Below are 25,510 nucleotides of genomic sequence, written 5' to 3'. Positions count from 1 at the left end.
TCTCACAGGACAATCAGTCACAACCACTGACAGCGACAGCATCAAACACATAAAAGAACCTTAGGCCTCTTGTTGTGATGGACAGTTGATTTGTGGTGATTAGAAGGAGATTATGTCTACTTGGCGCTTTATAGTGATGTCTGTGGCGCCCTCTATGGATGGTGGTCAAATTGGTAGACCTGCTAACATGCATGTAACACAGAATGTGCAATCTTAGACTTCCTTTTAATTGTCATTCAAATTTTAACTTTACAGTACAGATAAAAACATAATTTTGTTGCATTAGCTCGTTTTACTCCTCTCTGAGCTGCCACCTTATCGTGGTAGAGGAGTTTGCGTGTCCCAATGATCCTAGGAGCTATGTTGTCCGGGGGCTTTATGCCCCCTGGTAGGGTCTCCCAAGACAAACAGGTCCTAGGTGAGGGATCAGACAAAGAGCAGCTTGAAGACCTTTATGAAGAACATAAATGGAGGACCCAGATTTCCCTCGCCCATACGCGGGTCATTGGGGCCCCCCTTTGGAGCCAGGCTCGGAGGTGGGGCACGATGGAGAGCGCCTGGTGGCCAGGCCTGTGCCCATGGGGCACGGCTGGGCACAGCTCGAAGAGGCAACGTGAGTCCCCCCTTTATTGGGCTCACCACCCAAAGCAGGGGCCATGGAGTTCGGGTGCAATGTTAGCTGGGCGGAAGCCAAAGGCAGGGCACTTGGCGGTCTGATCCTCGGCTACATAAGCTAGCTCTTCGGACGTGGAACGTCACCTCACTGGGGGGGGGGGACACTCCGCTAGTGCGCGTATTGGAGAAGTTCCGGCTGGATATAGTCGGACACACTTCAACGCACAGCAAGGGCTCTGGAACCAGTTTTCTCGAGAGGGACTGGACTCTCTTCCACTCTGGCGCTGCCGGCAGTGAAAGGCGACGGGTTAGGGTGGAAATTATTTTTGCTCCCCGGCTCAAAGCCTGTACGTTGGTGTTCAACCCAGTGGACGAGAGGGTAGCCTCCCTGCAACTTCGGACGGGTCCTGACTGTTGTTTGTGCTTACGCACCAAACAGTAGTTCAAAGTACCCACCCTTTTTGGGAACACTCGAGGGAGTACTGGAAAGTGCTCCCCTGGGTGATTCCCTTGTCCTACTGGGGGACCTCAACGCTCATGTTGGCAACGACAGTGAAACCTGGAGAGGCTTAATTAGGAAAAATGGCCGCCCGGATCTGAACCCGATTGGTGTTTCGTTATTGGACTTTTGTGCTCGTCACAGATTGTCCATAACAAACACCATGTTCAAACATAAGGGTGTCCATATGTGCAGTTGGCACCAGGACACCCTAGGCCGCAGTTCCATGATCGACTTTGTAGTTGTGTCATCGGATTTGCGGCCTTATGTTTTTGATACTCCGGTGAAGAGAGCGACAGAGCTTTCTACCGATCACCACCTGGTGGTGAGTTGGCTGCGATGGTGGGGGAGGATGCCGGACAGACCTCGCAGGCCCAAACACATTGTGAGGGTCTGCTGGGAACGTCTGGCTGAGTCTCCTGTCAGAAAGTTTCAATTCCCACCTCCGGAAGAACTTTGAACATGTCACGAGGATGGTGCTGAACATTGAGTCCGAGTGGACCATGTTCCACACCTCTATTGTCGAGGCGGTTGATTGGAACTGTGGCCGCAAGGTAGTTTGTGCCTGTCGTGGCGGTAATCCTACAACCCGTTGGTGGACACCGGCGGTGAGGGATGCCGTCCAGCTGAAGAAAGAGTCCTATCGGGTTCTTTTGGCTCATAGGACTTTGGAGGCAGCGGACAGGTACCGACAAGCCAAGCGGTAAGCGGCTTCAGCGGTTGCGGAGGCAAAAACTCGGACATGGGAGGAGTTCAGAGAAGCCATGGAAAACGACTTCCGGACGTCTTCGAAGCGATTCTGGACCACCATCGGCCGCCTCAGAAGGGGGAGACAGTGCCCTGTCAACACCGTGTCTGTTGACTTTGACTGCAGATGTTGTGGATCGGTCGAGGGAATACTTCGAAGACCTCCTCAATCCTACCAACACGTTTTCCTATGAAGAAGCGGTGCCTTGGGAATCTGTGGTGGGCTCCCCTATTTCTGGGGATGAGGTTGCTGAGGTAGTTAAAAAGCTCCTCGATGGCAAGGCCCCAGGGGTAGATGAGATCCGCCGGAGTTCCTTAAGGCTTTGGATGCTGTGGGGCTGTCTTGGTTGACAAGACTCTGCAGCATCGCATGGAAATCGGGTGCAGTGCCACTGGATTGGCAGACCGGGGTGGTGGTTCCTGTCTTCAAGAAGGGGAACCGGAGGGTGTGTTCCAACTATCGTGGTATCACACTCTTCAGCCTTCCCGGTATGGTCTATTCAGGTATACTGGAGAGGAGGCTACGTCGGATAGTCAAACCTCAGATTCAGGAGGAACAGTGTGGTTTTCGTCCTGGTCGTGAAACTGTGGACCAGCTCTATACTTTCGGCAGGGTCCTTGAGGGTGCATGGGTGTTTTCCCAACCAGTCTACATGTACTTTGTGGACGGTAGGAGACCACGGGGAAGACCCAGGACACGTTTGAAGGACTATGTCTCCCGGCGGGCCTGAAAACGCCTTGGGATTCCCCAGGAAGAGCTGGACGAGGTGGCTGGGGAGAGGAGAGTCCGGGCTTCCCTGCTTAGGCTGCTGTCCCCGCACCCCGACTTCGGATAAGCGGAAGAAGATGGAATAATAGCTCATTTTAGTGCAGGATAAAAGAGCAGTAATGTGCATATATACTGTAAATAAATATATCACTGTACAGATAAATATATTGCACTTTTTCATATGCATCCACGTTTATGGATGTATGTTATATTGTCTTTATATTGCAGCGAGTTAATATGTTTTTGGGGGAGAATTGAGGCATTTTTTTTTTCTGATGCGTTCAAGAGTCTAATCGCCTGAGGGAAGAAGCTGTTACAGAACCTTGAGGTTCTGCTACAGAGGCTAAAGAACCTCTTTCTAGAATCCACCAGAATCCATTCATCCATTTTCTACCGTTTAAATTTTATAAACAGACACATTCTCAAGGATTTTGTGAGATGGCGGCAATGTTTTTCAGCTAATCTTGTGGATGTTGTAAAAGTATGCATGTTTGCAGGCTGACACTGGAGCAGAAGGAGCTGTGTCGGAGCCGATTGAAGCTGCTCTCCTATCTAGACCGCCTGGCAACGTATGAGGTAAATGTGATTTTTTCTTGTTTTTTTTTTTGGTGCTTTGCTCAAATTCATAGTAGGAGAATTATTCAAATTCAGAATATATCAAAGACACCTCTCAGATGAATGCCGTGCAGGGAAGGGTTGTAATCATATTTTAATTTTCTTCCATCAAAAAGGCACATTTCCCTTTTTAATTTTTCATGCAATCCATAATCATTAATAATAATAATAATAATAATAATAACTTAGATTTATATTGCGCTTTTCTAAACACTCAAAGCGCTCACAGAGAAGTGGTACTCATTCATTCACACCTGTGGTAAGCTACATCAGTAGCCACAGCTGCCCTGGGGTAGACTGACGGAAGCGTGGCTGCCAGTTTGCGCCTACAGCCCTTCCAACCACCACCTATCATTCATTCATCATTCATTCACCAGTGTGAGCGGCACCGGGGGCAAAGGGTGAAATGTCCTGCCCAAGGACACAAGGGCAGCGATTTTTTTGGATGTCAATAGGTGTGAAGCGAATCTGCAACCCTCAGGTTTCTGGCTGGTCGCTCTACCCACTACGCCATGCCGCCCCATAAATAAAGTTTAACTAATGACGTCTATTGTAGCCCGGAAGAGTTAGGGCTGAATTGGATTCTGGGTATTTAGTCCTTTGTTTTTATGTTGTGTTACGGTGCGGATGTTCTCCCAAAATGTGTTTGTCATTCTTGTTTGGTGTGGGTTCACAGTGGGGCACATATTTGTGACAGTGTTAAAGTTGTTTATATGGCCACCCTCAGTGTGACCTGTGTGGTTGTTGAACAACTATGTCATGTGCTAACTGCATCTACAGAAGCCAAATACAACATGTGGCTGGGCTGGCTCGCTGTTTGTACAGGTTATAGAGGACGCTAAAGGCAGTGCCTCCACGGTGCCCCCTTAATATTGTTGTTTGGGTGAAATTCGGGAGAATGTTTACCCCTGTAGGGGCACTGAAAATTGGGAGTCTCCCGGAAAAATCGAGGGTATACAAGTATGACGTTGTAAAGCAGCATTCATATAAAACTCGCGGGCCGCGCCAACATTACATTTTCATGTTAAGGTGCTGTTATTTTGCGGGCCGCATATAGCCCGCAGGCTGCGTGTTTGATACCCCTGATCTAAAGGATTATGTATTTACATAATCATTTTAGTAAAATCAAAGTACAATTCTTCACATCCACATCTTTCGATTGACAGTGAAATAGATAAAGCTTTACTTCCAGGGTAGGGTCTCTGAATGTAAAAATGTATATTTAAAAATAAATTAATGCTTACAAACAAATAAATGCCTATAAACAAATCAATACTTAAAAAATAAATAAGTGCTTGTAAATAAATTAATCCTTACAAATAAATCAATAGTTGCAAATGAATCAATGCCTACGCTCCTTCCCCTTTCACCAATGTTAAATGTTGTTTTTTAAGGCTGGACACAAGCGCACTAAGCATTTTAGGCTATGTGAGTCCACAAAGTTTGCTGTGGCTGCATACTTCTTCTATTCCATGGAGAATTAAGTAAAACATTTTTAAGGGCTCGAATTTAGAAAGCGTTCACGCGGTGTGATGATGTTGATGACCCAAAAATGCACATTGCTTACAGAGCTTAGGCTGTGGAATCAAGATTTGGACACAGCCAATATCTCATCTTAGTTTGTGCAGGTGTACCTAATGTAGTGTCCTGTAGGTATGCAAACATTCACCCTGTCGCCAGTGCACCCGAATTGAACACCACGTAATGCGCAGTCGTCTGCCACAGAGTGTCTTTAAATGTCAAAAGGGCTTTGATTGGTTTAACCTTTTAACCGGTAACTGGCGAGCGAATAAAAGATGATGCACTTCTTCTTGTCGTCGACATTATTGCTTTTTTCTTATTTACTGATTATTCCACACAGAGCAGACGGCCTCAGTAGAATATTAATAGAAGGACTGAATGACTTCCCTCTGGGCCCTTAGGCGGCATTTGTTTTGTAGGTCTTTTTAAAAAAACAACATTAAACCGTTGGGTCTTGCTTTTAGCTCTTATGCAACCAAATTTTTCGTCCCGCCCCAAAGCAGAAATTTAAATTCCTTATCTGCTTTCGATTGATATTCCCTTATTGGCACTAATCTCATTTAAAAATATTGATAGGTTGTAGAAAGTGTTTTACGTGAGAAGCACCTTTAGAATGAGTCACTACTTAGTCCAAATTTGCTTTTATTATTTATAAAGCTTAAACCAGTAGATTCAACACAATCGATTTTGGTCATGCTTTTGTTTGTTTTGAACATGCCTAACAAGTTACATTAAGGAACATTTCATGCCTACATGCTCAAAAAAGAGTACGAAGAAGCAGAGTTTACATAGTCTTACCTTTTTTTGCATGTTCAGCAATTTTACGGCCCCACAAAATGAAAGAAAATCCACAAGTTTTATGAGGAAAATGTGAAATGTTGTCAGAGAAGAAGCCATCCATCCATCCATTTTCTTCCGCTTATCCAGGGTATTGTCGCGAGGGCAGCAGCCTAAGCAGAGAAGCCCAAACTTCCCTCTCCCCGTCCACTTTGTCGAGCTCCTCCCGGGGATCCCGAGGCGCTCCCAGGCCAGCCGGGAGACATAGTTTCCCCAAACGTGTCCTGGGTCGTCCCCGTGGCCTCCTACCGGTCGTGCGTACCCTAAACATCTCCCCTGGGAGGTGTTTGGGTAGAATCCTGACCAGATGCCCGAACCACCTCATCTCGTTCCTCTCGATATGGAGGAGCAGCGGCTTTACTTTGAGCTCCTCCCGGATGAAAGAGCTTCTGACCCATATCTAAGGGAGAGCCCCAACACCCGAGAGAGGAAACTTATTTCGGCCGCTTGTCCTTCTGGTCATAAGAAGCTATCATACTAATACAGATAACATTTTTGTTTAGCCTGCACAGTGGTTAGAGTGTCCACCCTGAGATCGGTAGTTCATGAGTCATACTAAAGGCTATAAAAATAGGACCCCATTACCTGCCTGCTTGGCACTCGGCATCAAGGTTTGGAATTGGGGTTTAAATCACCACAATGATTCCCGAACGCAGCCACTGCTGCTGCCCACTGGTCCCCTCACCTCGCAGGGGGTGGAACCAGGGGATGGGTCAAATGCAGAGTGTGATTTCACCACACCTAGTGTGTGTGTGACTATCATTGGTACTTTAATTTTAACTTTTAACTTTAATGCTATTTTGTTTAGCATGTATTGAAGTACTTTGGATGGGGTGGAGTTTTAAAGACAAAAATAATAATTTTCTTTAATTTTTCTGTAAATTTGGCATGATTGAAGGAAAAAAAAGAAGTGGTAAAGAAAAAATAATAATAAATATAAAATACAAATACTGTTAAATTTCTATTATTAAAAATACATTTCAGGATAAATAAATGCAGGATTTAAGCTTTGCCTATTACTACTCCTTTTTGGACTTGATTAATTGTTTTAATGTGTGGTTGTTTATTGTGAATTTTTACCATGATTCAAATCTATTCATTGTATTTTGACTAACTTTTCTATACATAAAATGTACATATACAGAGGATGAAGCAACATGCTCTTAACCATCAATTAAATACTTATATTCCAGAATAGTGTTGACATCACCATGCATGAACATTTATTGTCGTATGTAATTTTCCTGGTGTATTATATTTATTTGTGTGATAAAAAGAAGTTGCTGATAATATTAAAAAATTTCTTATTTTGGATTTAGGACGACTAATGTGAACACAGCCACCTTTTCCCCCCCTCACCACCCTTCATAAGTCTCCACATGGCACAGTTCTCACGCACCGGGAAGGAGAGATGAGAGATTTGAGCCCGCTAGATATATTCAACCCAGTCCTCTCGCTCTCTCCTTTTATTCGGACATCGTCATGGTAACCGCAGCGCTCGTCACATTCCTCCTTGCCCCAGTGCCATTTTCCCCTGACTGTCTATGAATACGATATTGGGGTTTTTATCAACACAAATAGGCTTGGCTATGTCTGCTGTGCATGGCTCCTTCAAATACTATTGCATACTTTACACACGCACAAAGAGGGTTTTCAACACATACAAGTGTGCATATTTAATACACTTATATTCTCCCAAGAAGGCTGCAGCTGAATAAAAACGACAGCTTTACAAAGAAAAACAAATCACCATTAAAATGTGTTTGATCTCATCCATACAATGCTTTATTTGTAAACATTCTTAACAGTCATACTCGTGTAAAAATTAGGTTAAACATAAAAGCAAAACATTCTCAACTTACCCGTCACTTTGGAGACATGCGGTGTCAATCGTCCCAATATAAACTGATCTGTTCCAGATTCAAACTGTCACTACGGCTAACAGCACAGGCAATGTTCTAAGTATCTGTCATATAAGTTTAAAAATAAGTAGAGCACTATCATATAACATGAAAGCTATAAAGTGTGAAGTCAAGCAATAACATTTGGGACTAGGGATGTTCCGATCAAGGTTTTATGCTGCCGATTCTGATAACGATCATCAACAAGTGAGATGGACTGAAACCATTACCGATACTGGTTACATGTATTAGCTGTTAATCTTCTATTTACAGTGGGACAAAATTGTATTTAGTCAGCTTCCAATTGCGTAAGTTCACCCACTTAAAAAGATGAGAGAAGCCTGTAATTTTGTAACGTCAACTATGAGAGACGGAATGGGGGAAAAGAATCCAGGAAATCACATTGTAGGATTTTTTATTAATTAATTGGTAAATTCCTCTGTAAAATAAGTATTTGGTCACCTACAAAACGAGCACGATTTCTGGCTTTCACAGACCCGTAGCTTCTTCTTGAAGAGGCTCCTCTGTCCTCCGCTCATTACCTGTATTAACGGCACCTGTTTGGCCTCTCTATCAGCATAAGAGACACCTGTCCACAACCTCAAACAGTCACACTCCAAACTCCACTATGGCCAATACCAAAGAGCTGTCAAAGGACACCAGAAACAAACTTGTAGACCTGCACCAGGCTGGGAAAATTGAATATGCAATGCATAAGCAGCTTGGTGTGAAGAAATCAACTGTGGGATAAATTATTAGAGAATGGAAGACATGCAAGACCACAGATAATCTCCTTCGATACGGGGCTCCACGCAAGATCTCACCCGGTCGGGTTAAAATGATCACAAGAATGGTGGGCCAAAATCCCAGAATCACACGGGGTGGGGGTCCTAGTGAATTGCCTGCAGAGAGCTGGCACCAAAGTAACAAAGGCTACCATCAGTAACATACTACGCTGCCAGGGACTCAAAGCCTGCAGTGCCAGACGTGTCCCCTTGCTTAAGCCAGTACATGCCCAGGCCCGTCTGAAGTTTTCTACAGAGCATTTGGATGATCCAGAAGAGTATTGGGAGAATGTCATATGGTCAGATGAAACTAAAATATAACTTTTTGGTAAAAACTCAACTTATCGTATTTGGAGGACAAGGAATGCTGAATTGCATCCAAACAACACCATACCTACTGTGAAGCATGGGCTGCAAACACCATGTTTAGGGCTGTTTTTCTGCAAAGGGACCAGGACGACAGATCTGTGTAAAGGAAAGAATGAATGGGACCATCTATCGTGAGATTTTGAGTGAAAACCCCTTTCCATCAGCAAGGGTATTGAAGATATAAATGATAAATGGGTTGTACTTGTATAGTGCTTTTCTGCCTTCAAGGTACTCAAAGCGCTTTGATACTACTTCCACATTTACCCATTCACACACACATTCACACACTGATGGAGGGAGCTGCCATGCAGGGCGCTAACCAGCACCCATCAGGAGCAAGGGTGAAATGTCTTGCTCAGGACACAACGGACGTGACGAGGTTGGCACTAGGTGGGGATTGAACCAGGGACCCTCGGGTTGCGCACGGCCACTCTTCCACTGTGCCACGCCGCCCAAGATGAAACGTGGCTGGGTCTTTCAGCATGACAAGGATCCCAAACACACCGCCCGGGTAATGAAAGAGTGGCTTCGTAAGAAACATTTCAAGGTCCTGGAGTGGGCTAGCCAGTCTCCAGATCTCAACCCCATAGAAAATCTTTGAAAGTATTTGAAAGTCTGTGTTTCCCAGCGGCAGCCCAAAAACATCACTGCTCTAGAGGAGATCTGCATGGAGGAATGGGCCAAAATACCAGTAACAGTGTGTGAAAACCTTGTGAAGACTTACCGAAAACGTTTGACCTCTGTCATCAGGGTATATAACCATAGTATTGAGATTAACTTTTGTTATTGACCAAACTTTTTTCCACCATAATTTGCAAATAAATTATTTAAAAGTCAATGTGATTTTCTGGATTTTTTTATTCCCATTTTCTCATATTTGAAGTGTATTTATGATGAAAATTAGATTAGATAGTACTTTATTGACAGGCCTCTCTCATCTTTTTAATTGGAAGAACTTGCACAATTGGTGACTGACTAAATACTTTTTTGCCCCACTGTATTTATGGTGAATGCTATTGACAGTTTGACAATATCAACACCATGTTTAAACTACTTCCTTATTATCTTTTATTACATACAGTTGTTTGAACAAAACAATGTCAAAAGCTAATTAACTACACATTAATAAACAAAATAATAAAATACTCATTACTCATTTAAATCCTTTAGGTTTTGCCCTCAAAGTCCTTTTTTGTCCAAGGAGTTATTCCCTGAGTTTGTAAACATGTACAAAAACGACAAAAAAGTTATTGAGAAAATAAAAATATCTACAGTATCTTATTACTTTTCTTTGGATTACGTACTGATGCTGCGTCTGATGTCGGCGCCACCAACTTTTGTATTGATCTGCCCTTCTCTTAGATGTTTTGTATTGACTGTGACAATGCTGACACAGCAACTTTTGTTGTATTAAAATCTCTGTAACTCTTATTGATGTACCGGTACTTGTTAATTTCCTGTTAATGTCTGCATACTTTTTCCTGCAACCTAGTTTCATCTTCACTTCTTAAATTTTACTAAGCATCTTTTTCTCGTTGTTATTTCAAGCTAGTTTAGCAGTTAGCTAAGCTATTAGCATGCCTGCTTTCGACTTGCTCTTGGTGTGTAACATGTTTAGCCTTATCCTCCCAGTAGTAATGTTACTTAATAATGATTCTTAAGAAACTAGAATATGAAGTTTATTTGCGTTAATGGAGGTATGAAGACACATAATTAGGTGCTGGCAGATTGCCAATGGAATACATACAGTCCATCCATCCATCCACACATCCATCCATTCATCCATCCATCTTCTACCGCTTGTCCCGTTCGGAGTCGCGGGGGGTCGCTGGAGCCTATCTCAGCTGCATTCGGGTGGAAGGAGTTTTATAATATTGTTGTTTTCTCTCCAGGAGATACTTGGAGGTCCTCATGCAGCTGAGCAGAAATACGATGCAAAGTTCTTCAAGAAGTTCCGTAGTCAAAATATTGTGTTGTCAGCTAGAAACTACGCCAGGGTAAAGTTTACTTGTCATTTGTCATGTTTTCCCTACCAAAAGCACCCTCATTATTGTTTTTTCCGTCTACAGGAGAGCAACATGCAGGCTCTTGACATTCTTTTTACATATCATGGGGCAGAGCTTCTCCAGCATCGTTTGGCCATTCTTTACAACTTTCCAGAAACCACTTCTCCACACGAATACATGGTCTTGCTGCCTGAAGCCTGGTGAGTACCTCATTGCTCGCTACGCAGTCACACAAACAACTCTTTCACCATTCCTCCTGATCTTTAATCAATGCTTTCAGATAACCAGCTTTCAAGTTGGCAACATGTGCAATTTAATGAATGTAGGATGTCATTGGTCGGCCAACTCCGATGTTGCCATGTGTTGGTGTCATAGCAGTATTACTCACAATGGCGGCAAATCTCAAGCGTTGTTTTTAAATTGTAGTTGACAGAGCTGGTAATCCACCATAAAGCATTTGTTTTGAGGGTGCTTTTTCCACAAGATGTTCAAAACTTCACCAAGCGATGGGCAGGCATACTTGCCAATCTTGAGACCTCCGAATATGGGAGGTGGGGGGCGTGGGCGGGGGGCGTGGTTGTGTGCGGGGCTTGGCGTAGTTGGGGGCGTGGTTAAGAGGGGAGGAGTATATTTACCTTACCGCTAAATTTAACCAAGTCAAGTATTTCATATATATATATATATATATATATATATATATATATATATATATATATATATATATATATTAGGGCTGGGCTTGTCTCTGTGCGATATAGAAAATGACTATATCGTAATATTCGATTATATGTTCTCACATATTTGCTTTAAGCTTCGTGCATTACATTACTGGCGTGTCTCACTTCTTCTCGTCTGTCCTTCTCACAGAGACGTAAAATAAGCCCGCCTTCTTACATACGTCACATACAGTACTGTCGCGCATGTAGCGTCACACGCTCTCGGCGAGAGCTAGGCTAACGTTAGCTGAGGCAGGTCGAGTTGCATTTAGCCGCAGGCATCACACAACAGGCGTTTCTCTCTCACTCCTCGTCTTTCATTCTGACAGATACGGAAAACAAGCCCGCCTTCTTACATACGTCACATACTCTCGCGAGTCTAGCGTCATAGCTCTCGCCGATCAGAGAGAGAGAGAGAGAAGGTGCGAAACTTATCACAAATGGAGGAAGAACAATAAATGCCCAACATAAAGAGTAGGGGGTCCATCATCTGGCGGTGGTTTGGCTCCAAGTGGGAAGATATTCAGCAGACAACAGCAATATGAAAAAACAAGTTTTTTACTTTGAACAAGTTTTTTAGTTCGAACATTAAATATCTTGTCTTTTCTCTATATTCAATTGAATATAATTTTAAAAAGATTTGCTAATCGATGTGTTCTGTTTTTTTTTTTTACGAATTACACAACGTGCCAACTTCAGTTTTTTGGGGTTTTGTATGCATGTATGTATGTATGTATGTATGTTTATATACATATACCTGTATATGTATATATGTATGTATGGATTAGGGTTGTCCTGATACCAATAATTTGGTACTGGTACCAAAATGTATATCGATAGTTTTCTATAATTTTCCAAATAAAGGAAAATAACAATTTACAATTTTCCATATTACTTGATTATTTCCATAATCAAGGATTAGATTAGACTATAATAAATATCTTTATTGACATTTTAATAAATGCTTCATGATGAATGCTTGCCACTCCTGGTCTGTGCTTTAAGAAAAACAACATTTTAGTAAGTCCTAAAAACACAACTATGGATAAATGCACACAAATTATCCATGTCCCAGATAAAACACACATTGTTAAAGATAAAACACAAATTGTAGCAATTTGTTACAAAATTTCGTCATTTCACTTGCATTAGGTGACGCTATTTGGGCTGTCTTAGCTCCTAATATTTCGTATCAAGCCTAGCAGCTCTATTCGCGTCAAATATGTGCACAGCAGGGTAGCTGGTTAACTTATGAGAGTTACATAATTTGTGTTTGAGAGAATGGCAACGTGTTGACTGTGTTATGTCAGTGAGTGAGTAGGCGAGTAAATAGAGAGAGAGAAGCAGCCCGTGCACTGCGCAGTAAAAGGATGAACGGGTCCGGTTTTGTCCTGCAAAACTAACGATAAAGCAAACAGATTGTGACAAATCGGCGGCCTTGTCATTCTGACCCGAAATCGGAATTTAGCAGACCCATTGCAGGCTAAAGTGAAGTGTGTCACCCCCGACGAAAATATCCGCCCTAGATTGAACAGCTGCCCTGTGCTCCTCGACTACGGCCTGCATTGGAGCTGAACAGCAGGACAGGTGTAACAACTACATTATTACCTGTCACTAGTTCTAACTCCTTGTGCAGATCTGAATGCTTATTATTTAAATATTTTCCTAAGTTTGAAGCAACGGTGGTAATACTAATTACCACGTTTGACGAGGCGTGTTTTAAAGCAGCACTTGCAGGGCGGCTTCTCCATGTTGAAAGCGTCACCTTTATAGTTAGTTTTGAAACCCCAACACTTCCATATTGCGCTCCACACACCCTCTTTATTAACAAGTAGAATGGTCGTTTTTTGCCATTCTTCCTCTCCTTGATGTTTTTGCTTGTATGCACTTTGTGCGTGCGTTTTGACAACTCAACATCATGCACCTCAGCTCTGTAGTCACCGCCGCACAGTGGCATTCAGATGAAAGAACAGTACCGATATTTTTAAAAGGCAGTATAGTACTGATTTCAATTAATTAGTATCGCTGTAGTTTATTAGTACAGGTATACCCAACAACCCTAATATGTATATAAGTATTTTTTAACAATTAATTTTAATCCATTCATTATTGATTTGTTTCACTTGTATTTTCTAATATTTTTTTTATATTGTATTATAGCAATACATTAATTTAGTCCTGTAATGATTAAATTCATTATTTAATAATTGTTCTTTTTTCTTATTTATTTTAACTTTTTTTATTTGATCTTATTCATTTATATTATATTATACTATTTTATATGATATCATATTAGTAATTATCTTAATTCACTATGGAGTAAATTCATTATTGAGTTATTGTAATATTTTAAAATTGTTTGGTATAATTGAATTAATAAATTTTTTTAAAATATTTTTTGGACAATTATTTTACTCTATAATGGATATTAATTGATTGGTTCAGAAATTATTTTTAGTACCCCCGCTACCCTGAGAGGGATTAGCGGTAGAAAATGGATGGATACATGTAGATATATAATATGGTATATTTTAAAAAATATACCCTTAACACAATTGTTTTAATAATTAAACTTTTCTTAATAACATTTTTTTTTGCATAGATTATGTTTTGCAGACTGACTTCAAGCCGCTATTTGACCGTCACTTCAGGATGTGCTGTTTTGTGAGCGATCTTATTTATGTGCCTCCACTTCAACTGTGTCTTCTCCCCTCTAGCCATGATTTAGTATTTAACTCTTTCATATCGAGTCTACTGGCAGATATAAGTTTGAACTATACATTGTATTAGTAATGTAAACAGCAGAGGATGCATGAGGATAGAGAAAAATAAGGAAATTCTGGACTACAGTGTTGGCCCACAATGGCGGACTTGCGCAAAGCTCTTCTGGTAAATCTATACCATTAATGGAGATACCCGCTAACTTTACATTTGGAAAAATGACCCTAATTGGCCACATTCAAACGGCTAGTTTAGAGGAGGTATAAATGAAGGTGAAATTATATTATGAATATCTGTGCGATGCTTCAATGGTTCGATTTTTTAAATATTCGGGACTTATGCATGTCCCAAATACACAAAAACTGGTACCAATTGATAAGGTAAAGTTGGTTTTGCTTTAAGTGGAATAGGATATAGAGTAGCTCATAAATAGCATAGGTCAATAGGAATATATTACAAATAGAATATAATACCTAATAAAGTATAATAAATTGTGATCATATAGTTGTAATAGAAGTTAAAAACAATGACAGCAAACTAAACCAAATACAAGCCCATTTAAGCCCAGTTGGTTCACATGTGCGAGTTCAGTGTTCCTCGTGCATAGATGTGGAAGAGGTGATGGGGTATGGGGGATTAGTACCCATTGCGACAGCACCATCAGAGTTGAGCAGTCAAACAGATTCTGGAAAGAAGCTGTTCCACATTCTGGGGGTCCTATTCCAGATGCGCCGCAGCCTCCTGCCTAAAGGGAGTGGGTCAAAACCGGTGTGCAGTCTGGGTGGGATTCTTGGTGATGCAGGCAGCCCTCTCCCTGCACCTGCTGATAAAGATATCTGTGGTGGTGGGAAGGCTGCTCTCCACTATCTTTTGATCAGCATTCACCACACTTCCTCTCATCAGCTTTGCGGCAGCTCTGCCATGCAGTTATGATGGTTATGAGATCCCTAGTCCAAACATGAAGTGTTGTAGCTCCAAGTGAGGTCACTGGAGTGATGAACTTCAAGAAACCCAAAGCTGTAGACCGTTTCCACATCTGCTGCAGGGGAGAAGGAGGTGTTTGACTTCTCCTTGGCCTACTTTACATTGATGCAAAGGATGTTGATTTTTCACCAATCCATGCACCAGATGTTCTCCTTACTGTCTGTACTCAGACTCATCGTTGTCTGTGATGTGTCCCACTACTCCTGTGTCATCTGCAAGCTTGACAAAATGACAGCAGGAGTGTTTAGCAGTGCAGTCATAAGTCAGTCGTGTGAAGAGGAGGCTCAGCACACATATCTAGGGAGGAGCCAGTGCTGAATGTGATGGAAGAGGAGACATTGTATGGGCAGAAATATTAAAATGTCTCCCTCTAAATGGCAGAAGGAACATATTTAACTTGCTCATCCACCAATTGCTAGTTATACAACAGAATAATTATAAGTTATGGCAGATGCTCCCTGGTTGATGACGAGTTGGGTCGACAGAGCCCCTGCTATTTACAGGCAAGTAGTGCGCTCCGATTTTCTTCAGTTGCTTTCTGACATGTATTCCACCTCTTTTTTACTGTACAATTACACAAAGTGCATAGTCCACCACAGGCCACAAAGGCCCACACTCATTAATATTAGTTATGGCCAACACACACATGCATGGACAGACTTCTTACCTTTTTTATGAGCACTGTGTGAGTTTAGTATGTAGGTGATGTGTCTGCATGGTTCTGCAGTGAGCATCCATCATGGCTCAGCTTGCTGCGGGCCACAGCTTATGAGCTCTGAATGAAGCAGACGACTCACGCCATCGACTTCTCAGCATTCTTACACACAACCAACCTCCTCCCCTGTGGTTATTGATCAGGTTCGGGTGTGTATTCAGCTGAAAACTTGGAGGAACTTTATTCTCCATTTTCGGTCTTGCTCCGTCTGATAGGAAGTAGATTAGTCGTGCTGAGTTATTCAATCCTCACCTATCAATATTGCATTGAATATTTACCCTACATTTTTCTAACTAGTTTTGCTTTTCAAGATACCTTTTGTCCACTGTGTCGCAGTTTTTATTTATTTATTTTTTTAATAAGAAAAATATGTGTCCATTATTACATTACCATCATGAATCCCTTTTGGTTTTCTGCTCATTGAAGTTAATTTGGAAAATATTTTTTTAGTCATCAAAACCTTTTAAAATGATCATTTATGATTAAAAAATAACTCTTTAGGGATTATTTTTAGCTGTATTATTATTAAGGAATTATTTCTAATATGATTTTACTATAATTGGGAATTTGTTTTTATATTTTTCAGGAATTACCGTATTTCCTTGAATTGCCGCCGGGACGCTAATTAATTTAAAACCTCTTCTGCCTCCTGCGCTAACCAAAGGCATGCGGTAAAAGTAAGCATGCGCTAATTATTTTAAAACCTCTTCTCACTCCGGCACTTACCAAAGGAATGCAGTAAACATTTGAGTGTGATGTAAGGATACCATCCTGAAAAGCACATTTAATAAAAAAACTTTAGTTTGGTCTTACCTTTACTTATAAATGAAATCCATGCCAGTTCCTGATCAAAAGCATCGATAACTTGTTTATAGAAGTCTTCCTTATCTTTCTTCAGTTTTAAAAGTCTCTCTGTCTCGATGGAGATCTTCCTTTATTACCTCCTGCTTCGATTGAAAGTCCAGTTTAGAAAACTGCTGTCAGACTGCTGCTATCAGTTAGCACGGCTCCTCAAGTGCGGGGGCGACGACAGAATTAACCTCGGAAAACTCCCCCTCCCGTTCTGCTCTGTGGGTGATCTCTTTATCCCACCGCTGCCACCAGGAAGTGTTATTGTATAAATAATACACTGTGTATTTAGGACTGGAAGATGCTTTATTTCAGCCCAGTTGTTTACATAGCCAGCATAGGTGTTACATCCTAAAAGGTCTGTCGTGTTTCCGCCGCGTCATATCCGTCCCAGCACAATTCACGTCACTCATTGTCACTTCTTCTCCAGCCGAGAAGTCACAAAAAGGATCACTAGCGCCCTCTACCACCAGGAGGCGGGAGTCATTTAATGACTCATATTGGACACACGCAGCTACGGTATTGTGACGGTCTCAAGCCGTCGTCTTGCGGGTTCCCAGAACCACCAAGAAAGGACATGGCCAGAGCAGTTTGACTTTGTTTAATTTTCAATAAAACCTCAGTCCAGGTCGCTCTTCCACGCCTCCTCTCCGCTCGCTCGCCGACGCCGCCTCCTCGCCGCCATCTTGGGCCTGTCTGTCGGACCTTCTGCTTCACAGGTATATTAATAAAAAATAGCTGCTTACTGTTCTTTTTAGCATACCAGTATTCAATAGATTGGACCTTAAATCCTACTGAATAGCTCTTAATCTTCTTCCCTTTATGCGGTTTAAAATTACCGGTATTGAAATCAGCCTCCATTTTGAAAAAGAAGACAGGGGAAGTGTCACTTGTGACGTCACGAGTTTGACCCGGCGGTAATACTAAGCATGCGCTAATTATTTTGCGAAGCGAGTTTGACCCGGCAGTAATTTAAGGCAGGCGCATACTATATGCCCAGCGGCAATTCAAGGAAATGCGGTATTAGTACTGTATCTTTTTATTATTAGTATTATTATGGGCCTATTAGAACAGACATTTGGTGTGTACACATCCATCCATTCATTTTTCTACTGCTTTTCCCTCGTGGGGCCGCGGTATTGGGGGAGCCTATCCCAGCTGGAAGGCAGGGTACACACTCTGGACATGTCGCCACCTGATCGCAGGCCAACACAGACAGAAAGACCAGTATTCACACACTGTGTACTCCATGTCCCAAAAAATATAATTTTAAGTCTATTTGTTCTCACTTTGTCTTCGTTTGTGTTGGAGTTTGGAGATTTTTATTTAAGGAAGAAGTGCTACATTAATCATTGTTGTACTCACTTTTGGTGTTTGCGCCTCATTAATCTTCATTGTTGTGATTATTAGTGTCATCAATATTTGATATAAAATAATTTTTAGTATTCTTTTGAGGATTTTTGTCATTTGATTACTAAGGATTTTTTAAAAATATATATTTTTATTATTACTTAGAAAGTATTTTTAGTATTGCTATATTATTTGAAGAAATATATTTGTTATTATTTAAGTATGGTATCATAATTTACAGTATAATTATTATCCGTGGGGTCTTAAAAAGTCTTAAATCCAATTATTTTAATTTAAGGCCTTAAAAATTCTCCTAAAATTTCATAGAAGGTCTTACATGCGATTTTGAAAGGTCTTAAAAATCTATTGATGTTACTTTTATTTAAAACATGCATAAACTTCAATCTTGCTTTTTAAATGTTTGGATTTTTGAGGATGATAATACGTAATCACAAAACGGAACTAAAGTAGGCTACCTGTGCTGACCCGTCAGAATTTATTGCGCACCACATGCTAGTGTGTTGTGCGCAGCAGCGGTGTATTGTTACAGCTATACATAGCAGCGGAGAATACTTAACAAAAGCCCACAGCAAAGCCAAATGACTTGCATAAGATGGGTAAGTAAATGTTTCTAGATTTAGTTGGTGTTGTTTACTTGAATCATATTCAATCAATCAATCAATGTTTACTTATATAGCCCTAAATCACTAGTGTCTCAAAGGGCTGCACAAACCACTACGACATCCTCGGTAGGCCCACATAAGGGCAAGGAAAACTCACACCCAGTGGGACGTCGGTGACAATGATGACTATGAGAACCTTGGAGAGGAGGAAAGCAATGGATGTCGAGTGGGTCTAACATGATACTGTGAAAGTTCAATCCATAATGGATCCAACACAGTCGCAAGAGTCCAGTCCAAAGCGGATCCAACACAGCAGCGAGAGTCCCGTTCACAGCAGAGCCAGCAGGAAAACATCCCAAGCAGAGGCGGATCAGCAGCGCAGAGATGTCCCCAGCTATATACACAGGCGAGCAGTACATGGCCACCGGATCGGATCGGACCCCCTCCACAAGGGAGAGTGGGACATAGGAGAAAAAGAAAAGAAACGGCAGATCTACTGGTCTGAAAAGGGAGTCTATTTAAAGGCTAGAGTATACAAATGAGTTTTAAGGTGAGACTTAAATGCTTCTACTGAGGTGGCATCTCAAACTTTTACCGGGAGGGCATTCCAGAGTACTGGAGCCCGAAATGAAAACGCTCTATAGCCCACAGACTTTTTTTGGGCTTTGGGAATCACTAATAAGCCGGAGTCCTTTGAACGCAGATTTCTTGCCGGGACATATGGTACAATACAATCGGCAAGATAAGATGGAGCTAGGCCATGTAGTATTTTATACGTAAGTAGTAAAACCTTAAAGTCACATCTTAAGTGCACAGGAAGCCAGTGCAGGTGAGCCAGTACAGGCGTAATGTGATCAAACGTTCTTGTTCTTGTCAAAAGTCTAGCAGCCGCATTTTCTACCAACTGTAATCTTTTAATGCTAGACATGGGGAGACCCGAAAATAGTACGTTACAGTAATCGAGACGAGACGTAACAAACGCATGGATCAGCGTCTTTAGTGGACAGAATAGAGCGAATTTTAGCGATATTACGGAGATGAAAGAAGGCCGTTTTAGTAACGCTTTTAATGTGTGACTCAAAGGAGAGAGTTGGGTCGAAGATAACACCCAGATTCTTTACCGTGTTGCCTTGTTTAATTGTTTGGTTGTCAGATGTTAGAGTTGTATCATTAAATAGAGGTCAGTGTCTAGCAGGACCGATAATCAGCATTTCCGTTTTTTTGGCGTTGAGTTGCAAAAAGTTAGCGGACATCCATTGTTTAATTTCATTAAGACACGCCTCCACCTGACTACAATCCGGCGTGTTGGTCAGCTTTAGGGGCATGTAGAGTTGGGTGTCATCAGCATAACAGTGAAAGCTAATACCGTATTTGCGTATGATGTCACCTAGCGGCAGCATGTAGATGCTGAAGAGTGCAGGGCCAAGGACCGAACCCTGGGGAACTCCACACGTTACCTTAACGTAGTCCGAGGTCACATTGTTATGGGAGACGCACTGCATCCTATCAGTAAGATAATAGTTAAACCAAGACAGGGCTAAGTCTGACATACCAATTCGTGTTTTGATACGTTCTAATAAAATATTATGATCGACGGTATCGAAAGCAGCGCTAAGATCAAGGAGCAGCAACATAGATGACGCATCAGAATCCATCGTTAGCAATAGATCATTACTCATTTTTGCGAGCGCTGTCTCCGTGGAGTGATTTGCCCTGAAACTGGATTGAAAGGTTTCACATAGATTGGTAGACGCTAAGTGTTCATTTAACTGCTCCGCAACAATTTTTTGGAGGATTTTTGAAATAAAGGGAAGGTGAGACACCGGTCGGTAGTTTACCATGAGGTCAGGATCGAGGTTAGGTCTTTTAAGAAGAGGATGAATAACCGCTTTTTTGAATGCTAGGGGAACAGGGCCCGAGGAAAGTGATACGTTTATAATATTTAGCACTGATGAACCTAATAATACAAAGAGCTCCTTGATCAGTTTCCCAGGAAGTGGGTCAAGTAAACATGTTGTTTGTTTTATTCCATTTACATGTTGTAACAATTCCTCTAATGTTATTTCCTCAAAACAAGAGAAACTATTTTGGAGGGCAGTATCCGCCATATATACAATCGTGTCAGTGTTAATTTGTTGTAGTTGTAGCTTGGACGCATTGTCTTTAATCTCCTTTCTAATGACTTCAATTTTCTTACTAAAGAATTGCATAAAGTCATCAGCTGAGTGGGTGGAGCTACTGGAAGGAGTTCCTTGTTGGGTTAGCGATGCTACCGTACTAAACAAAAATTTAGTTATTGCATATATAACAATATTAGTTATTAATATTGCAGTCTTATGTTTGACTGCCATCTATTGGACACACTTATCATTACACCATGTACCAAATAAAATTGATTTGAGGTCGGTAAGCAAAACCAGAATTATTCCGTACATTAGGCGCACTGGTTGAGTTTAGATTAAAAAAAAAAGATTTTAAATGCGCTCTAGTCCGAAAAATACGGCACTTAAAATTCATTCTGGACCTCTGATTTTACTTTGTCCTTGTATTTTTTGTCCGTAAGGATGTAAAATGGTCTTACAATCTTAAATTTGACAGGTTGATACCTGCAGAGACCCTGTTTTAGTATTAATACTGTTATCGACTTATTATTAGAACAACCAGATTTGTACACTTTTACTTTGTTTCTACTTTTTTTGTTTATCTTTGAGTTTGGAGCTTTTTTTCAAGGTAAAAGTGTTAAAACGTTCATTACTCCTTTTGGTGTCTGCTCCCAATTGATCTTCCTCAGATGTGTTGCAGATTTTAGAAGTCAGACTGCATACTAACACAGCGTCTAGAAACATAAATCAAGGGTTTACAACCCAGGCGGATTGCGCGCTCCCCTCCCAAATCTTTTTGACTTTACGTTTTGAGGCTTCTTCCATCCAAATTTACCATCTGTTGCTTCCTGCACTTGGAGAACTTCACTGGGCTTTTATGGCAACACTTTTTGAGACAGCATCAGCCATTAAATCTGAAGGACATTAGTGGCGCCCCCTGTGGGTCTAGATGCTTTGAATGGCATGCTAGCATATATGCAATACAATTATTCTTAAAGTTTACAAGCATCAGGCTGATGCCCAATAACTTATGGATAATTAGTTTTTATGTAAGTAAGAAGTTTTTCTTGATGGGAACCATGTTTGTAAACCAATCTTGCTCAAAATTTACACACACATGCTTTGACTTTAAAATGTATTTATTTTTAATTTTTAAAAAGGACAGCACATATTGATAAATATACACATGTAAATATGCAAGATTTTAGCCAATGGCTGAATTCCAGATTTCGTCCATGCGGCACTTAATGCCGCACACACAAAAACAGAACCACACCAAACAACAAGACAACAAGGCCATGTACAACAATAATAATAGAAAATACAGTAGGACTAAAAAAAAACCTTAAACAATACTCCAAATTACTCATGACAGACTGGCAATAAAGTGATTATAGACATATGGATTTAAGTGTAAGAGTACTAAAGTGCTCAGGTGCAAAAGTGTTTGAGTGTTAAGGTATGTAAGAAGAAAATTGCACATTGCCTGTTAAAAAGTGATGATTCACAAGTTTGTCAGATCTGTTCCAAAATCCGTGGTGATTCAGTTATTTAGAATTGCTAGGCCTCCTCAGGGTGTTCAGGGGGATTCACTTTGGTGGCTGCAGGATTAGGTCTCTGCTTTTTGCGGAGGATGTGGTCCTGCTGGCTTCATCCGGCCAGGATCTTCAGATCTCACTAGATTGGTTTACACTGAGTGTGAAGCGACTGAGATGAAAATCAGTACTTCCAAGTGAGTCTATGGTTTTCGCCCGGAAAAGGGTGGACCGCCATTTCTGGGTTGGGTAGGAGATCTTGCCGCAAGTGGAGAAGTTTAAGTACCTCGAGGTCTTATTCACGAGTGAGGGAAGAGTGAATCGTGTGATCGACAGGTGGATCGGTGCAGTGTCTGCAGTGATGCGGACACTGCATTGGTCCGTTGTGGTGAAAAAGGAGCTGAGCCTGAAGACAAAGCTCTCAATTTACCGGTCGATCTACGTTCTGTTCGTTATTACCGAAAGGACAAGATTCAAGCGGCTAAAATTAGTTTTCTCTGTCGGGTGGTGAGACATAGGGTGAGAATCTGTCATTCGGAAGAAGCTTAGCGTAAAGCTGCTGCTCCGCCACATCGAGATGAGCCAGATGAGGGGGTTTGGGCATCTTGTCAGAATGCCCCACTGATGCCTCCCTGTGGAGGTGTTTGGGGCACGTCTGACCGGAAGGAGGACACAAGAAAGACCCAAGGCATGTTGGAGAGACTAATGTATGTCTCCCAGGTCGCCTGGGAACTCTTCAGAATCCCCAGGTAAGAGCTGGACCAAGTAGCTGGGAGGAGGAAAGCTTGGGCTTTTCTGCTTAGGCTGCTAACCCCCCGACCAAAACCTCGGAAAAGTGAAAGATGATGGATGAATGGTTTTATTAAACGGCTATTCAACTGTCTGCCCGGGAATGTAACCAGATCGGCCCTTAAGTTTAACTTTGGACCTTAACATTTTTGCAGCAAATTTCTAAAAACACAAAAGCTCTCCTGTTGCATAGAGAGGTTCAGTGGACCAGTGTCAACATATTTGCAGACATTTTAACTTCCTTAGCCCAGCGTCCACTGCCTTGAACACTTTTATTTTGCGTAACAGGGCTATTAATTTCCGAAATTTGTAACTCACAAAAAATACAGTGAAAAGTCTACTACAAAGGCTATTCAATCAAACTGTTTTTTTTTTAAATAAAAGGAGAAGTCCGCCCCCCTAGTCCTTAGCTTTCTAGAAATGTGGCAAAACAGTTTGATTGAATAGCCTGGTTTACTGTGTTTCCACCTAGACATAATCATCTTGTGACTCACTTGTGGTTTTAGCCATTTACACAATCATGCCTGTGTGTTGTCGTTAAATCTATATTGCTTGACAAGCTGTGCACGGACTACTCTGAAGTATGGTGTATCCATGTTAACATCAATATTATGTAATACATGCTTTTCTTCGCAGCCTGAACGAGCAAAGCGATTTGGTTCTGATCCCCTGGGACGAGCAGAGACACAGAGAAATGGACTGGTGTGAGGCAGAGGAGTGCAGGTAAACATTTTAGCATTGATATCATTGTACACAAATGAACGTGTCCTCGTAACAATATGTTACAATTCCTGCTCCAAACAGACAGCATGCCTTCTCTGGCATCATTGTGGTAGCAGACAGCCTATTATCATTCAAATGTGAAAAAGAGTCATAACAAAGTAATGCTCTGTCTTGCTACACTGCCAATTTGTGCGATTGGAGAGGCCGGCTTCGTTTACTGCTTGATTTAGTAAGCGCTTATTACTGCTACACTGTGACATCGGGTTTTACACTTTCACATGCTCCCTCTCTCTTTTGGGTTCTAAGATAGAAAGACAGACTTAGGATGTTCAACATAAACTATTGCTGTAATACATGCGGTGGCTGACAAGTGTAAAGCATGTATCACCACATTTTTCAAGTGTCTTTTTATTTCCGTAAAGTAGTCTTTACAGGTAATATTTTTTTTAATCCAAAACTAAATTTTGGGCTCAATTTTCTAATTTACAAATGTGTCCGGTTAAAAGAAAAAAAAAGAAAAAAGAACAAAACGGCCTTCATTGTATCTCTTTATCTTACATATATTTTTTATGGCCGCTATGTTTTGTGTGGTAAACATTTGAGGCAGAGCCTCACTAGTTTTCCTAAAAAAAATGTTTTTTTAAAATTGAAAAATAAATATTTTTCGTTCATTAAGCCGTGTTATAAATATATTTTTCTATGTTGACAATTGTTTTTTTTTCTTGTAACATATTCTTGAGTAAAAGTCTTTGAATTTGCACATTTCCTGATCATATAAAGTTCAGGAAGCTAACATGAGGCCACCAATATAGAACTTCTTGTCTGCTTTGTGTGTATGCAAATGTATCAGATTTCGTACAGTGTGTCATGTCCTCAGTCCACTGAATAAATACATCATAAAAGCCAGACAAGGCAGTGCTAAAGAACATTTGTTTCTTCATTTAATATATAGAAATAAAACAAATGTGGTATTTTACACTGCAATATTGTTCAATGAAAAAAATTACACCTTTTACGTACAGTAGGTGTAGCTTGTTGTGCGCTATTGTGTGATTGGCTGCTGTGTAGCTCCTAATTCCTAGTAGCCTATATGCTACCATGTTTACCTTTTGTAAATGACTTGACTAAAATAAAAACAAATAAAAAAACAACCTTCTGTGCTTATTGGAGGACATTTAGGTGTTAACTGGCTGTCTAGCTTTACACAATTAAACATGCTGCAGAACTGCTCGTATCAGAGCTGATATCGGAGATGTTCGATGCAATGCAATATAATCCCATACTTGGTATTTTTTCAGATATCAGATCGGTATACAATATCAGATCTTGACACCCCTACTAATAATATGTCTAATTAATAATCTTGATTATATCTTATTTTATATTTATGTTGCACACATGGGCAATGGAAAACAAAATCCAGGCCTAAAATGGCCCTTGGGCTGCACTATGGACACAATATCTGCACTGAGGAAAGCCTTTTTTTGATCTGTTAAACAAAAATAAGCAATTTTTTGATGTCCCAATTTTCTGATGGCCCCATCTCCATAATGTGTCTGCATGGATTAAAATATATTCCCAAGTGGGCTGGACTAGTAAAATCATGGCAATGTAATTTAAAAATAAAGACAACTTAAATTAATGTTCTTCATTTTTATTATGGCCAAAAATAGAACAGGCACATTCTTAAAATGTACATATCACAACTAATCCTCTTGACAACAAACCTCTAGTTGATT

The 25,510-nt window shown here is 41.0% G+C and overlaps 1 protein-coding gene across 1 annotated transcript in view; it reads left to right on the top strand.

Moving 5' to 3' along the window:
* nbas (NBAS subunit of NRZ tethering complex) overlaps positions 1 to 25,510 on the top strand; it is a 383,924-nt gene that overhangs the window by 116,876 nt on the left and 241,538 nt on the right. Inside the window, exons 19-22 of the mRNA XM_061900721.1 lie at positions 3,128 to 3,206; positions 10,551 to 10,655; positions 10,728 to 10,864; positions 23,685 to 23,771. Of these exons, the coding sequence (XP_061756705.1) occupies positions 3,128 to 3,206; positions 10,551 to 10,655; positions 10,728 to 10,864; positions 23,685 to 23,771 (408 nt within the window). The remainder of the gene's footprint in view (positions 1 to 3,127; positions 3,207 to 10,550; positions 10,656 to 10,727; positions 10,865 to 23,684; positions 23,772 to 25,510) is intronic.

The sequence above is a fragment of the Nerophis ophidion genome, linkage group LG05 (assembly GCF_033978795.1).
Source record: "Nerophis ophidion isolate RoL-2023_Sa linkage group LG05, RoL_Noph_v1.0, whole genome shotgun sequence".
Classification (NCBI taxonomy): Eukaryota; Metazoa; Chordata; class Actinopteri; order Syngnathiformes; family Syngnathidae; genus Nerophis; species Nerophis ophidion.
Note: the sequence above shows the minus strand (reverse complement) of the source record. Positions and strands in the feature narration are given on the sequence as shown.